The following is a 17593-nucleotide window of genomic DNA, read 5'->3' on the forward strand; positions in this document are numbered from 1 at the left end:
ATTCCATTTCTCAGTTTCTACAAAAAAGTCTTCTGGTGTTTTGATTGAAATTGTGTTGAATCTATAGATGGTCAATTTGTGAATAATTATCTTCCTAATGATATTGAGTATTTTGATCCACAAGTACAACAATTTCTCTATGTAGGTCTTTAATTCTTCTCAGCCGTGTTTTATAGTTTTCAGCCTACAACTCTTACACATGTTTTGCTAAATTTATCTCTAAGGATTTTATAATTGTTGATGCTACTGTAAATGGCATTTAAAATTTTCAATTTGCAGTTGTTTGTTGTTAGCATGTAGAAATGTAATCAAATTGTGTGTTTTTAACTCGTATTCTGCAGTCTTGCTAAACTCATTTATTAGTTTTAGTAGCTCTTTTGTAGATTCTGGAAGACTTTTCTACATAGTCTTTATTATCTACAAATATAATCTTACTTCTTTTTTTCCATCTGTATGTCTTTATTTATTTGTCTTGCCTCGTTGAACTGGCTAGGACCCACAGTGAAGTGTTAATAGAAATAGGAAAATAGACACTTCCCTGGTTCACAGTCTTAAGAGGAAAGCACTCAGTGTTTTACCATTAAGTATGATGTTAAACATAAGTTTTCCTTGAATGCCCTTATCAGATTGAGGAAGTTCCCTTCTGTTGCTGCTAGTCTGCTGAGTTGCCTTTTCTGCATCTGTTGAGATAATCATGTGGTTTTCTTCCCTTATTCTATTAATATGATGAATTATATCAGTTTTCTGATAGTAAATTAACCTTGCATTTGGTCATGCTCTTTTATCCTTCCTTGTGTATTGTTGGATTATCTTCCTAATGTTTTGTTACACATTATTGCATCTCTGTGCAGAATATTGGTCCATTCGCTTTCTTTACTTGTAATGTCTTTGTCTGGTTTTGGTATCAGAGTAATTCTAGCTTCAAAAAATGAGCTAGGAACTATTCTTTGCTATTCTGTTTTCTGGAAGAGTTTGTGCTGAACTGGTATTATTTCTTCTTTGTATGTTTGGTGGAATTTACCTGTGAATCTTTCTGGGCCTGGAGTTTTCTTGGTGAGACGGATTTTAACAACAAATTTAAATTCTTTAATAGATATGGGTCTAATCAGGTTATCAGTTTCTTAGTGATCTTTGGTAATTTGTATCTTTTAAGAAATGTATCTGTTTTATCTAATTTGTTGAATGTATTGGCATAAAGTTTTAAATATTCCCTTTTCCTTGTAATGTCTATAGGTTTTATAGTAATGTACCCCTCTTATTGCTGGTATTAATATTTTTCTTGTTCAATCTGACTGTATGTTTATCAATTTTAATAACTTTTCAAAGAACTTTTGATCTCATTGGGGTTTTTTTGCCTATTGTTTTTTTGCTTTTTTATTTTATTGATTTATGCTCTTTTTTTTTTTTTTTTCCTGAGACGGAGTCTTCTACTGTCGCCCAGGCTGGAGTGCAGTGGCATGATCTCGGCTCACTGCAACCTCCACCTCCTGGGATCAAGCGATTCTCCTGCCTTAGCCTCCAGAGTAGCTGGGATTACAGGCGCCTGCCACCACACCCGGCTGATTTTTTTTATTTTTAGTAGAGACAGGGTTTCACCACGTTGGCCAGGCTGGTCTTGAACTCCTGATCTCATGATTCGCCCGCCCTGGCCTTCCAAAGTGCTGGGATTACAGGCGTGAGCCACTGCGTCCAGTCTATGCTCTAATTTTTATTACTTCTTTTCTCTTTACTTTGGATTTTTATTTGTTTTTTTCTTATTTCTTAAGGTAGAAGCTTGTTAGATCTTTGAATTGAGATTTTTTCCCCCTAATATAAACATTTAATGCTATTGAGTACTCTAACCATTGCATCCCTCAAATTTTGGTATGTTGTATTTTTATTTTCATGCAGCTTCAATTTTTTTTTTTGAACCAAGACCTTTTGAACCAAGGTCTCACTCTGTTGCCCAGGCTAGAGTGCAGTGGCATGATCTCAGCTCACTGCACCCTCAAACTCCTGGGCTTAACAATCCTGTGGCCTCAGCTTCCTGAGTAGCTGGAACTGCAGGCATATGCCACTGTGCCTGGCCAGTCTAAAATATTTCTAATTTCACTCGTATTTTCTTATTTGAGCTTTCAGTTATTTAGAAAGGCTTAATTTCCTAATATTTGGAGATTTTTTTTAGATATTTTTATTTTATTTCTAATTTAAATGCAGTCAGAGAACTTTGTTTTGTATTTTTTAAATTTACCGAGACATTGTGTAATGATCTGGAATTTGGTCCATCTTGATAAATGTTTCATGTGCATTTGAAAAGAATATGCTTTCTGCTGTTGTTGAGTCATGTGTTCTATAAATGTAAATTAGATCAAGTTGGTTGATAACGTTGATCCAACTTTCTCTGTTATGATTTTCTATCCGTTTTATAAGTTATTATGATACAGCTCTTACATGTCCAGCTATAAATGTGAATTTCTCTATTTTTTCTTATAGTGCAGTGAGTTTTTGCTTTATGTATTTTGAAGCTCTTTTATTAGGTGCATATGCACTTAAAGTTATTATATCCTCTGATGAATTGCTCTCTTTATCCTGAAATATATCTTGCTTTGAAGTCTGCTTTGTCTGGTATCAGTGTATCCAGTCCAGCTTTATTTTAATTAGCGTTTACATGGTGAATTTTTTCCATCTTTTTACTTTTAACTAATCTGTGTCTTCATATTTAAAGTAAGTCTTGTAACCACCACATAGTTGGGTATTTTTATTCATGTGACAATCTCAGCCTTTTAACTGCAATGCTTGCTTAGACTGTTTACCTTTAATGTGAATGTTGATATGGTTAGGTTTAAGTTAAATCTTTCATCTTGCTGCTAATTTTCTGTTTGTCTCATCTGCCCTTTCTTTTTTTCCTCCTACCCTCCTCCTTTTGGGTTAATTGTGTATTGGCTTCTCAAGCATACCTTTTTTTTTTTTTTTTTTTTTTTGAGTTTTTGCTCTAGGAGTTACTGTTTTTTAATTTTTATTTTATCTTATTTTTTTCTTTGAGACTCTGTTGCCCAGGCTGGAGTGCAGTGGTGCCGTCTCGGCTCACTGCACCCTCCACCTCCCGTGTTCAAGCAATTCTTCTGCCTCAGCCTCCCAAGTAGCCAGTACTACAGGCGTGCGCCACCACGTCTGGCTAATTTTTTTGTATTTTTAGTAGAGATGGGGTTTCACCACGTTGGCCAAGCTAGTCTGAAACTCCTGACCTCAGGCAATCTGCCCGCCTTGGCCTCCCAAAGTGCTGGCATTACAGGTGTGAGCCACCGCGCCCAGCCGGCTTTAGGTTTTACGGTGCACATCTTTTACTTATCACAGTTTACCTTCAAATATTATACCTATTCTATCACCTTATATATTAGAACCTTAAGACAGAGTACTTCCATGTCCTCCTTGTCTTTTGTGCTATTTTTGTCATACATTTTTAACGTGTAAAAAAACCTACAATAACACTGTTACTATTTTTGCTTTAATCAGTAAAAACCTCTTAAAGTTGTTTTGTGTGGGTGTTTTGTTGTTGTTGTTGTTTTGACACAAGGTCTCACTCTGTTACCCAGGCTAGAGTGCACTGATGCAATCATAGCTCACTGTAGCCTCAAACTCCTGGGCTCAAGCAATCCTCCAACCTCAGCCTCCTGAGTAGGTGGCACGTACCACCACACTCAGCTAATTTTTTATTTTTATGGAAATGGAACCTCACTATGTTGCCCAGGCTGGTTTCAAACTCCTGGCCTCAAGCAATCCTCTCATCTTGGCGTCCCAGAGTGCCAGGATTACAGGCGTGAGCCACCATGCCCAACCTAAAGATATTTTTTAATGAAGAAAATGTTTTTATTACTTTTTTATCTACATACTTTTTTAAAAAAAATTAAAAGAATTGGTATTTTTAATTCTTTCAAAGTCAGTGAGAAGGATCTAGAAGGGTCACATGCAAGATAGGAAAGGAATGATCCATAAGGCTTCATAGCAGCCATAAAGGGATTGTCCTTGGGATGAAGAGTTTCTCTGTTGTGAGAGGACGAAGGTGAGGAGGGGTACATATATCATTAATTGTGTATGTTGGGTATCATAAAGATGATTAATTTGCTTTCTGATGGCTTTTTTCCTTATAAAATAGGTGAGATTGAGGGAGGAAATAGAGAGGTTGAAAATAGTCATTGCTGGGGGTAGGTTAGTGCATGACCAGAGAACTGTAGCATTTTAATGGTGCATTTGAGGTTGGTGATGATGAGTTTTTTATTGTAGAAACACTGTACCCTGTTGTATGTGACTTTCTCTACGTATTTGGCTACTTGGGTTTAGATAAGAACAAAGTCAATAATTATCTTTATCGGAGTTGGCATTTTGACAGTTATGAAAAGTCAGAGGGAAAAATAAGTCTAAGATATTGCAAGGTATGTTGCTGAATGATGAACTGAGGACTCCAGGCTGAATAATGAAGGAACTACAGGAAGACTAAGACACTGTTAACACATTTGTAGTTGAAATAATTGAACAAGCCAATGAGAAAGTGAAGCTGAGATGTTAATGATTTTGGAGATGGAACAGTTATGGGTGATGATAAAGGGCAATGTATGTAACCTTGAGAGTGATGGCTCATTAGGAATGGAAAAAGAGATCTCAGGAAGACCAAAGAACCAGGAAGCTGTTCACAGGGAGGAGGAACTTTCCCGGAAATAATGGTTGGGCTGGCTGAGGAGGAGGACTGTCCAAGGCAAGAGTCTTTGAAGAATGAGAGCCAATTTGGCCAATCAGTCAGACAGGTCTTTTCTAATTATTTGTTGTTGATTTTTGACAGGAAGCAGCGACAGCAGTATATACTTTACTAGTAGTGTTTATTCTAAAATCTCCCAAAATGGGCAGCAATCTCAGGATGTACAGAAAAAAGAAACATTTCCTAATGTCGCTGAAGAGTCCATCTGGAGAATGATACGGCAGACACCTGAGTGTGTTCTCATGACATATCAGGTACCTGAGAGGTAAGAAAGCACTTTAGAAGACCCACTTTTTTTATTTTTGTGGTTTCTTTTTTTCTTTTTTGAGACGGAGTCTCACTCTGTCACCCAGGCTGGAGTGCAGTTTAGCAATCTCGGCTCACTGCAACCTCCACCTCCTGGGTTCAAGCAATTCTTCTGCCTCAGCCTCCCTAGTAGCTGGGATTACAGGTGTGCACCACCACACCCGGCTAATTTTTGTATTTTTAGCAGAGACGGAGTTGGTTGGTTGGTTGGTTGGTTGGTTCGTTTGTGACAGAGTCTCACTCTGGAGGCTGGAGTGCCATGGTGCCATCTCGGCTCACTACAACCTCTGCCTCCCAGGTTCAAGATTCTCCTGCCTCAGCCTCCCAAGTAGTTGGGATTACAGGTATGCACCACCACACCCAGCTAGTTTTTTGTATTTTTAGTAGAGATGGGATTTCCTCATGTTGGCCAGGTTGATCTTGAACTCCTGGCCTCAAGTGATCTGCCCACCTGGGCCTCCCAAAGTGCTGGGATTACAGGTGTGAGCCACTGCGCCTGGCCTATGGTTTCTTAATGTGTTTTTAAAGACGAAATAATTATTGAATGTTTTATAAATTCTCTTTAAGAAATGTATTTTCAGATTTATTCATTTGAAGTCAAGTGATGAATGATTTCTTAAAATAAGGATGGCAGAGATAGTGTCACCTATATTCAGATCCAGACTAAACAGATCTTACACATCATGAGACAAGGAAACAAAGTCGGTGCTTTCCAAGATGGCACACAAGTACAAGAACTTTTTGTTTTAGACGCTTGATTTTTTTTGCCCCATTCTAAAAGAAAAGAGCTAAGGGAAATCTCTTTCTTCCATACACCTCATTAAAACATCATATAGATATTTTCCACCAAGAAAAAAGCCTTTACCAACTTGACAAGGAAATGATCTAGTTTTTTTTTTTTTTTAATGTATGACTCATGTATTAGAAAATGTAAGGTGTATTACCAGCCAAAAAAGAAGTGCTGTTCTTACATGACATGAAAAGAACCCTGTGTCTTATTCAGGACTACTAAGATTCTGTTTGTTTGTTTTCAGGGTTAAAGAAGTTGTACTAAAAGAAGACCTAGAAAAGTTAGAAAATATGAGGCAACAGCAGCCCCAGTTTTCTCATGGGCAAAAGGAGGAGCTGGCCAAGGTGTATAATTGGATTCAAAGCCAGACTGTCCCTCAAGAAATCAACATTCAAGTAAGCACAATAATAATGGCTGTCATATACTCATGTATTTTGGCCAGGTAGTGGTTTTAATATAGGTCATGCTCTTGCATGATCCCATTGAAAACGTTAATCCACACAGTTTACCTCTGCGGTAGGTGTTATTATTCCCTCTTTACCAATAAGCAAGAAGTAGGGTGTACACATGTTAAATAATTAATACAAGGCCATGCAGTTCATTGGATTTTGAACACAGGTCTTTTTGCCTCCAGGTGGTTTTTTCTTCTACCAGTTGGAATGTTAGGGGACAATAAAGAGTAGAAACACCTGCTTTGATGTGTGACTGACTGCATTTGATAGGCGATTTGTTACGTATTTCAGATACGTCTGCATGTTTGAAAAGAGTTTAAAAAAAAAAAAAAAAGAAAGAGGTAAGATTCACACCTGAGGTAGTATTCATACCAAGCAGAAACTTGAATGGGACCTAAGTGTCTTTTTGCTGTTATGAGGTCTTCTCAATGAGATCTTTTGTGAATAGCCTGAACAGTAAAGCTTTGATTTACCAGTGGTCCCAACCAGTGTTGGTGGCAGCTGTGGTAATGGTAGTGATGGTTGTACTAGTAATGAGATCTTTATTCCCACATGTATCAAGATGTGGGAGGCTGAAGAGTCAAGTTAAAAACAAAAGCAAGTAGGCCTAGTCCAGTGGCTCACGTCTATAATCCCAGCACTTCGGGAGGCCGAGGTGAGAGGATCAGCAGTTGGAGACCACGCTAGGCAACATAGCCAAATGCGTCTCTAATAAAAATCAAAAAATTAGCCAGGTGTGGTGGCGTGCACTTATAGTCCGAACTACTCAGGAGGTTGAGGCAGGAAGATTGCTTGAGCCTGGGAAACTGAAGCTACAGTGAGCTATGATCTCACCACTGCATTCCAGCCAGTCTCAAAAAAGACAAATAATTTATGTGTGTGTGTGTAAAAATACTTTAAAAAAAGAGAGTAAACTTAGGTGTTTTAAAAAAATATTAAGGCTTATGAAGTAAGCAAGACAATGAAATCCTACTACCCCCATTTTAAAAAATTAACACTTTTAATTGTGGTATAATACACATAACATGAAATTTACCTTCTGAACTGTTTTTAAGTATATAATTCAAGAATATTAAATATCTTCACATTATGCAACCATCACCACCATCCATCTCCAGAACTTTCTTCATTTTGCAAAACTGAAACTCTATACCCATTAAACAATAATTTCCCTGTTCCTCCTTCTCCCAACCCTTTGCAACCACTGGTCTTCTTTCTCTTTTCTCTTTTTTCTTTTTTCTTTTTTGAGACAAAGTCTTGCTCTCTTGCCCAGGCTGGAGTGCAGTGGCGTGATCTTGGCTCACTGCAACCTCTGCCTCCCAGGTTCAAGCCATTCTCCTGCCTCAGCCTCCAGAGTAGCTGGGATTGCAGGTGCACACCACCACGCCCATCTAATTTTTGTAGAGATCACCATGTTGGCCAGGCTGGTCTCAAACTCCTGACCTCAAGTGATCTACCTGCCTCAGCCTCCCAAAGTGCTGGGATTACAGGCGAGAGCCATATGAATTTGACTACTATGCACACCTCATATGAGTGAAATCATACATTATTTGTCTTGGTGTGACTGACTTATAGACACACCTACTCTTGGTTATTATTTTCATGTAGTAACTTTTTACATCCTTTCACTTTCAACCTATTTGTGTCTACATCTGAAGTGAGTAGACAGCATATATCTGAATAGTGCTTTTCAAAACCTGTTCAGTCAATCTCTGTCTTTTGTTTGGAGAATTTAGCCCATTTACATTTAAAGTAATTACGGGTAAAGAAGGACTTACTTGTGTCATTTTGCTGTTTGTTTTCTATGTGCCTTAAAGACTTTTTTCCCTCATTTCCTGCATTACTGTCATATTTTGTGTTTAGTTCGTTTTTTGAAGTGAAATGTAATGCCCTGCTCATTTCCTGTTGTGTATATTGTGTAACTATTTTCGTTGTGATAACCGTGGGGATTACATTTAGCATTCTAACATATCACTCCAATTTGAATTTATACCAGCTTAACTTTGATAACCTCCTACAAAAACTCTGCCTCTGTAGAGCTCCATCTCCATCTTCTTTCAATTACTGAAGTTATAAAATTAGGTTTTTATACATTGTGTTTCCAAAGACATAATTATTTTTATGCATTAATCCATTAAATTATATAGAAAGCAAAATATGGGATTACAAATCAAAGCTAAAATAATACTGGATTTTATAGACTACTAGTTTTCTTTGAATGTATTAGTTTCTTTTTTTTTTTTTTTTTTAGACGGAGTCTCGCTCTGTGGCCCAGGCTGGAGGCCGGGGGCCGGTTTCATCCCCCTGCAAGCTCCCCCTCCCGGGTTCCCCCCATTCCCCTGCCTCAGCCTCCCGAGTAGCTGGGACTGCAGGCGCCCGCCACCTCGCCCGGCTAGTTTTTTGTATTTTTTTTAGTAGAGACGGGGTTTCACCGGGTCAGCCAGGATGGTCTCGATCTCCTGACCTCGTGATCCACCCGTCTCGGCCTCCCAAAGTGCTGGGATTACAGGCTTGAGCCACCGCGCCCGGCCGAATGTATTAGTTTCTTAAATCATGTAGAAAACAAAAAGTGGAATTACACATCATTGTTACAATCATAATACTTACCTTTGCTGAGATCTTTATTTCTTCATACAGCTTCAGGGTATTGTCAGTGTGCTTTCATTTCAACCCTGCAAGACTTCTGATAGCATTCCTTGGATGGTAGGTCTAGTGGTATCAAACTCCCTGGCTTTTGTTCGTCTGAGAATGTCTTCACTTCTCCCTTACTTTTGGCCAGGCAAAGGATTTCTTAGTTGACAGTTTTTTTTCTTTAAGTACTTTGAATACACTGGGACACTGCCCTCTGAACTCCACAGTTTCTGATGAGATACCGATACCTGCTGATAATCTTACTGAGAATCTCCTGCATGTGTGAGTTGCTTCTCCCTTGCCTTTCTTTTTTTTTGTTTTTTTTTTTTTGAGACGGAGTCTCGCTCTGTCTCCCAGGCTGGAGTGCAGTGACACGATCTCCACTCACTGCAAGCTCTGCCGCCTCCCGGTTAACGCCATTCTCCTGCCTCAGCCTCCCTAGAAACTGGGACTACAGGCGCCCACCACCACGCCCGGCTAATTTGTTTGTATTTTCAGTAGAGACGGGGTTTCACCATGTTCGCCAGGATGGTCTTGATCTCCTGACCTCGTGATCCGCCCGTGTCGGCCTCCCAAAGTGCTGGGATTACAGGCATGAGCCACCGCGCCCACCCTCCCTTGCTGCTTTTAAGATTATCTTTGTCTTTGACTTCACGGTATTTAATTACAGTGTGGATCTCCGAGTTCTGAGTACATCCTAGTTGGAGTTCATTTACCCTCTTGGATGTTTACATTCATGTTTTTCATCAAACCTGGGGAGTTTTCAGCCATTATTTTTTGGAATAATCTTTCTGCCTCTTTCTCTTTTTCTTCCTCTGGGGCCCCCGTAGTGCTTACGTTGGTCCACTTGATGGTTTCCCACATGTCCTCCAGGTCTGTTGACTTTTCTTCAGTCTTTTTTCTTTCTGTTCATCAGACTTGACAGTTTCTCAGTTTTGTACTTTTTATTTACGGAATTTCTTTCTGACTTCTTTTTAGGTTTTCTATCTCTTGCTTGATATTTACATTGTTTGTACATTGTTTTCTTGATTTTTCTCTATGCCTTTAATTCTTTCATCATCTTTTTCTTTTTTCTTTTTCTTTTTTTTTTTTTTTTTAAGACAAGGTCTCACTCTGTTGCGCAGGCTGCAGTGCAGTGGCATGATCATGGCTCACTGCAGCCTCGGTCTCCTGGGCTCAAGCAGTCCTCCCACCTCAGCCTCCCAAGTAGCTAGCACACACCATCCATGCCCAGCTAATTTTTTAATTTTTGTAGAGATGGGATTTTGCCACGTTGCCCAACCTGGTCTTGAACTCTTGAACTCAAGCAGTCCACCTGCCTCAGCCACCCGAGGTGCTGCGATTATAGGTATAAGCCACCACACCCAGCTTTTTCTTTTTCTTTTTCTTTTTTTTTTAAAGACAATCTCACTTTGTCACCCAGGCTGGAGTGCAGTGGCATGATCATGGCTCACTGCAGCGTCTACCTCCTGGTCTCAAGTGATCCTCTCGAGTAGTTGGGACTACAAGTGTGTACCACCATGGCTAACTAATTTTTTTTTTGTAGAGCTGGGACCTCACTATGTTGCCCAGGCTGGTCTTGATCTCCTGGGCTCAAGCCATCCACCTGCCTCAGCCTTCCAAAGTGCTGGGATTACAGACATGAGCCACTGTGCCCTACCAGTTCTTTGATCATCTTTCAGTGGTTTTAAAATTTTTGTCTCACAATTCCTTTATCTGATCTTTCTCAGAGACTTTTCCTTTTGGTTTATGTTTTCCCTTTGAATGGACTATACCAGGGGTGTCCAATTTTTTGGCTTCCCTGGGCCACATTGTAAGAAGAAGAATTGTCTTGGGCCACACATAAAGTATACTAACACTAACAGTAGTCGATGAGCTAAAAAATAATAAGAAATCACCAAAAAAAAAAAACTCATAATGTTTTAAGAAAGTTTACAAATTTGTGTTGGGCCACATTCAAAGCCATCCTAGGCCACGTGTGGCCCATGGGCAGCAGGGGGTTGGACAAGCTGGGACTGTACTTTGGCATTTCTTTGTATGCCTTAATGATTTTTTTTTTTTTTTGGTTGAAAACTAGACATTTGAATCTAATAATGTAGTAATTCTGGAAACCAGATTCTCCCCTTTCCCAGGGTTTATTCGTATTTTCTGATTGTTGGAAGACAGGGTCCTTATTGCCCACTCTGACTCCCACAAGCTGTGTGCAAGGTGCTCCAGGAATACATGCCTTGCCCAGGGTCAGGGATGGGTAGTTGCTGCTGTGCTTCAAGCGGAAATTGACCACAGGCAACCACAGCTTACCCTCTACGCATTTCCCAGAAAGTTGCGGGCCTTCAGATAGACTCAAGTTCCAAATAGTTGCCTCGGACTGATTTTGTCAGTTGAGTTGTCTAGGTGAGGAGAGAGAGTCCTAGTCTTCTACTCCACCATCTTCTCAGAATAATCTCCCCATCTCCATTTTCAAAGAAAAGAATGAGTGTCTGTCATGTAAGAATGGCTGGGTAGGGTCTTACCAAAAAGCAGGAGCTGAGCTGGTTATTGTAAGTGTCTTTGTTTTTTTCAGTGTTGTTCTGGTTGTAAATAGACAGGTATATGAAAAATGAGGCCCACAGCAATTTAAACAAAAGCACAGTCCATGTGCCACTTAGTAATGGGGATGTTTTGTGCAAGCATCCTAGAGTGTACTCACACAAACCTCGGTGGAGTAGCTTGCTACAATCACTCCTAGGCTCTATGGGACAGCCTTTTGATCCTAGGCTACAAACCTGTGGAGCTGTTACTGTCCTGAATGCTGTAGGCGGTTGTAACACAGTGGTACTTATGTATCTAAACATAGAAAAGATACCATAAAAAAACGTGGTAGGATAATCTTACAAGACCACCATCATATATGCAGTCTGTTGTTGACTGAAACGTCATGTGGCACATGACTGTATTTAAACAATTTGTTATTTGCCTTTTAATAATAAAGAATGAGACCAGGCACGGTGGCTACTACCTGTAATCCCAGCACTTTGGGAGGCCAAGGCTGGTGGATCACGAGATCAGGGGTTCAAGACTAGCCTGGCCAACATAGTGAAACCCCATCTCTACTAGAGAACAAAAATTAGCTGGGTGTAGTGGCGGGCACTTGTAGTCCCAGCTACTTGGGAGGCTGAGGCAGGAGAATCGCTTGAACCTGGGAGGCGGAGGTTGCAGTGAGCCAAGATCGCACCACTGCACTCCATCCAGCCTGGGCGACACAGGAAGACTCTGTCTCAAAAAAAAATAAAAATAGTTGTAATAAAGAATGAACTATAATGAGTATTTTCAGACTTGAATAAGTTGGGAAGTTAGAAACGTGTGACCAGCTTTTTACTGTTTTAAAACTCTTCAGGTGACATTGACATCAAGTAACTCGCCTGCTTTTGTTCTTTTTTGGAGGCCTGTGTCACTTGCGAAAATGAAGATTCAGCTGATGGCGCGGCCACATCCTGCGGTCAGGCTCTGGCAGAAGACAGCAGCTGAGTGACTGTGAGGATGAGCCTTCATACCCTTTCTAAGACACGTTACACATACAGACCTTTTTAAGTCCTGGACTTTTAAATGACCATGAAGTTATCATTGAATGTTAAGATTTTTTCTTCTTGATTTTTTAATACACATAATCTTTTTGAAGCAGACATTGTATACAAAATCTTACTTCTCTTTGTTCCTGATACATTAAAATGGCCAGTTAGGCTCTTTTTGTAGTTGAATTGTCTGCTAAAGAGATTGGATGGCCTCTAAAGAGGTATGTGTATCTTTATTTCAGATGTCACCCAGAGTAAATTATAATTAGAAGTAGAGCTAGAATGAGCCCCAAACCTTAGCCTAATTTATTTTGTTCTGTTACGTAAGTCGTTTTCCCCTTAGAGTGCTTGAAGAAATCCCACCTATAGATTGTGTACTTTTCATAATGGTTTCCATGAATGCAGTACATTCATTTAGGCTTCATTCAACCTGGCGTTCCGCTCCATAATTAAGATAAAACATTCCGGTTTTCTCACAACACATTAGCACATATTGTCCATTAGCATATCTGGGATAAGCAGGTTTTGGGGGTTGAGTTTTGGCCTTCATCCTTGTAGATCCCTTTCCTATTGATTTCCCACCTTCCAGTGAAATTCTGAAAGCCTTATCTTAAAAATCGATCCGCTTACCATGGGCCAATTCTTGTGAGAGTTTCCATTAGCATTTGCATGTGTAATGTTGAAAGAGCTTCTTACTCAACCAGTGCTGTTGCCCTTTTCAGTGTTTTTGTTTTTAAAATAATGCTTGTGAAAAGTTTTACAAGTAATGTAAAAGCTAGTATCATTCTTATATACTTTTGTGTTTAAATGTTCATTCTTACCAAAACTGTTAACTCTTTCTTTCCAATCAATTTACACAAAAGAGGTCACTCTAGCCCTACCACAGGTCTGATTGGCACTGCCTTTTGTTTGCCCTTGAACAGGGGTAAGTGTCGTGGGGACTGCAAAGGAGAAAACATCCAGGCAGCCCAGTTGTCCTCGCCCACGGGGCCCTGCAGGCCCCATCAGTCACTGCCTTCTATGGCATTTGTAGTAGAGAATCACCTCCTGATACCACTAATATGAGTAGGGATTTCAGAAGTCTACAGTGAATTTTACAGAATTCACAGTGTCTTTTAAGAAGTGAGTGTGATTGTTTACTTGGTAAATCAGCTCACTCTCTGGTGCTCTTTAGAGAAGTCCCTGCTTCCTTCTTAAACTTGGAAGGACACATGAAATTCACACCCCTGCAGATCAGAAAAACCAAATAGAAGAAAGTGAAGGTTATAGTAACCTTTTGTCTTTATATAACTTGCAACAAACTAACTTATTTTTTTCTTCCTTTTTTGTTTTTGGTTTTTGGTTTTTTTATGGTTTTTTTTAGGAAAATACTTCTTTCTCCTTTGAAGTTTTACAGGTTTTTGTAAATGCATCCTGATAATGATTAGGAAAATTGACCTTTTTATCCATGATGACCATCCCGGTAGCTCAGATTTCCTTTCGAAGTAGTGGTTTTCTGGATGGTAATTCCATCTTAAGATGTCAGAGCTATTTTCAAATGCTGCCTTTGACAGTTCTTGGAATTTTCTAATATTAAGCAGTTCCATGCAAATATTCCTGTTTTATAAATAGCTCTTATAGTCTGCTCCACCTCGATAGTTAAGTGATTTCTGAAGCCTTTGTGTGTTGATCAGGTTGTGTGATATTTTTGCTTGATAAAGAATCAAATTTGAAACAATTAACCAGCCAGTAGATTGTCTGTCAGTGACCTTCTGTAGTAATACAGTTTTTGCTAATGTAAATAAAAATGGTATCTGTAGCTCTCAGGATCATTGTGCATTCATAGATGCTAAGCCTTATGTTCTCTAATAGAAGCCTTTCTTTTCCATTGTTTCTGGATATTTGTATTATCCAAATGTGCTTATTTCTTTGCCTTAGTACACATTTTATGGAGTACATGTTATACTAGGTTTGATTTGAAACTGGTGCTTGTGGCAGAACTGTCAGAGCATGAGGAGCGCTCCTCCTGTGGGTGGACGCGTTCACGCACTCACAGGTTGCACCTGCTGCTGGCGGTGAGCAGGGGGCTCAGCAGCTTGACCGCCGCCCCCCGAGGGGGCTCTCCCCAGCTTAAACTTTGTTGTTCAGATTTGTTAACTTTTTATATTAATGACTATTGAAAATAGTAATAAAAATGTATATTATAGGCTTCAATGTTTACATGAATGTTACCCAAAAAGCTGTGTTTTCTTTGGTCAGAGGTCACGATTTATGAAAAACAAGATGCTGTGTGAATGGAAATCATTTTGCAATTGAGTGAAACTTCATTATAATTCACAGTGTAAATTTAATCCAAACTGAAATTTTGTTTCAACTGAATTTATAATTAACTCTGAATTTGTTTGTAATCATTAATATTTCAATTGGGTATCTTTTTAAGTAAAAACAACAAATAAACTCTGTGCATGTAAAACGCGAGAAATTGTCCGGCCCTACATCAACAGATCTTTGAATATGTTTTCTGTATCATTTAGAACTGTTTCTTATGATCTATTGAGGGACCCTCATATTAGTTAACCTTGCTTTTCTCAGCCACATTCTGTGTTTGCCTTAGCCAGTGGGTCTGAGCACCTACTGTATGGAGGATGAAGGTGCAGGCACTTTGAAATGTATTGGCTTATTTAGCCCATTTACACCTAGTGTTCCATTATTGGAACACTAAACTTGTGGGAGTTATTTATATGCTACTGCTCAGGGTCATCACCAAGGTCTGATTTTTCATTTAAAAAAAAAAAAAAAATTGCAACCTCTGGCATAAATGGGTTAATCCTCCCTTCAATGTACATATTTTTAATACTTATTCTAATGCCAAATTTATAAAATTCGGTTATCAAAATTTCTCAGATTTTGTAGGGTGAACCTGTGTACAAGATCTGACTGTGTAACTGGTGGCAGCAAAATCTAGAAATTAAAATAGGGAACAAAATCCTGAAGCCAACAGAGCTTTTTAAAGCTTACACCTTTCAGACCATTTGCACCTTTCTTTTCTGTAACAAAAATCATAACGAGCAGGAAGAAAAATGGCTCAGTATACTTTGCGTGTGTACTACTCTGACAGGTGCTGGTCTAAGTGCTTGGCATGAATTATTTAATCCTCACAACTGCCCTGTGAAATAAGCATTGTTACTGTCCTCATTTTACAGAGAAATAAACTAAGGCAGGGGGAGTCAAGAACTGGGTCAGAGACTCATAGCTGGTGTGCACTGGGAGTAGGAATCTGACCCTAGAAACCTGATGGCAGAGCCCCGGTCTATATGAATCATCACCTGATATCACTAATATGAGTAGGGATTTCAGAATTCAACAGTGGAATTCCGCTTTTAAGTTCTCTCTGATACAGAACAGTTTCATGGTGTCAACTTTCTGTGCCAGGGAACTAGTACTGATTTAATTTCAACACTGAGAGACACGCCACAGTATTATCATAGCTATCCCCAATGTTAGCATGTTTCTGAGCTTGTGCATTCATTGCAGTTTAAAACATCTCTCCCTTAGATTTGTTATTCGTGTGTGTGGTTTTTTTTGTTTGTTTGTTTTTTAGAGTCTCGCTCTGTCGCCAGGTTGGAGGGCAGTGGTGCGATCTCGGCTCACTGCAAGCTCCGCCTCCCAGATTCACGCCATTCTCCTGCCTCAGCCTCCAGAGTAGCTGGGACTGCAGGGCACGTGCCACCACACCCGGCTAATTTTTTTTTGTATTTTTAGTAGAGACGGGGTTTCACCGTGTCAGCCAGGATGGTCTCAATCTCCTGACCTTGTGATCCGCCTGCCTCGGCCTCCCAAAGTGCTGGGATTACAGGCGTGAGCTACCACGCCCGGCCAAGTTCTTGATGTCTTCAGGGTAAACTCTCTGAGACCGGTACTCTCTAGGAGACTTGTGATGGTCAGTGACAAGATTGACACAGTTGCGTGTTGCTGTTTGGTTGATGCAGACCCCTCTGGAATGTGGTGGGATGTCAGAGCTCAATGAGAGAAACGAGTTTCTCATAAACGTCCAGGCCTCCCCTAAACCTGGTTCTGCGTGAGACCCACACAGAACTCTCAGGAGTTCACACTGTATCTTCTGTACATACATAAACCACATTTATACAGATGTATTCACGGAATAGAAGTCGGTACTTACACAGTTTTTAAAAATTTGTAAGCCAGGCTCTTTCTTCCACAATCTTAAATCTTGCCTCAGCTTTCTTCTCTCTATAAGAGACATCAAGGTGCTTTTCCCAGTGTGAGAAACTGTGATCCTTGAGCTCACAGAAACTGAGATTATACAAGTTTCAATGTTAAAAGATTAAAATTGTCAAGTGTTAGGACTTTGGTCAGCCGAGAGAAAGGATCTCAGCGCATGAGCTTCCCCCACGAACTTCAGAAACCAACGAGCATCAGACGCTTCCGCCCTTCATCTCAGACACCCGTAACTTTGAGATTTTTCCACGCTAAGATACTGGTTTCTTTTTATTTTATTTTGTTTTATTTTTATTTATTTTATTTTGTTTATTGTATTTTTTATGTTCTAGACAGTCTTCCTCTGTTGCCCAGGCTGGAGTGCAGTGGTGCGATCTCTGCTCACTGCAAGCTCCGCCCCAAAGGTTCAAGTGATTCTCGTGCCTCAGCCTCCTGAGTTGGGACTACAGGCACCCGCCACCATGCCCAGCTAATTTTTGTACCTTTGGTAGAGACAGGGTTTCATCATGTTGCCCAGGATGATCTCAAACTCCTGGTCTCAAGTGATCCACCCACTTCAGCTTCCCAAAGGGCTAGGATTACAGGCGTGAGCTACTGTGCCTGGCCATGATTTATTTTTTAAGTAATATGTTGTCTTTTTTAAGGGTCGAGAGGCCATCATAGCTAAGATAATATAGTTTATTTAAATGATTTGTCATTAAACAAGTTTAACTTTCGTGACTTTTTCTTAATGTTTGCTTCTGTTCATTCATTAGCTTTGCTTCTGAATTTTCAAAGAATTCTCTAAGGGCAAATGGAAGAAAAGAATAATTATAAATTTTCAGGACACGTTTATAGGGAAAATAACCACTCATGATATGTGCAAAACATAGAGGATTTATTTTCCAGGTAATAATGAACAGGGTGTAGTTTGCCT

At 39.7% G+C, this 17593-nt stretch overlaps 1 protein-coding gene across 13 annotated transcripts in view; it reads left to right on the plus strand.

The window, feature by feature from the left end:
* PER3 (period circadian regulator 3) overlaps positions 1-17593 on the plus strand; it is a 64366-nt gene that overhangs the window by 46582 nt on the left and 191 nt on the right. For 11 of the 13 annotated variants that reach the window (XR_002520903.2, XM_017956804.3, XM_021935654.2 and 8 more), the window contains 3 exons: positions 4814-4994; positions 6070-6220; positions 12332-14920. Coding sequence is in view for 10 of the 13 variants with exons in the window: in XM_017956804.3 (XP_017812293.3) it covers positions 4814-4994; positions 6070-6220; positions 12332-12415 (416 nt within the window). In the remaining 3 variants the exon portion in view is untranslated. Of the gene's footprint in view, positions 1-4813; positions 4995-6069; positions 6221-12331; positions 14921-17432; positions 17566-17593 lie in introns of those variants that run through there. The other 2 variants (XR_002520896.2, XR_002520898.2) reach the window with 2 other exon arrangements.

Source organism: Papio anubis, chromosome 1, assembly GCF_008728515.1.
Source record: "Papio anubis isolate 15944 chromosome 1, Panubis1.0, whole genome shotgun sequence".
Lineage (NCBI taxonomy): Eukaryota > Metazoa > Chordata > Mammalia > Primates > Cercopithecidae > Papio > Papio anubis.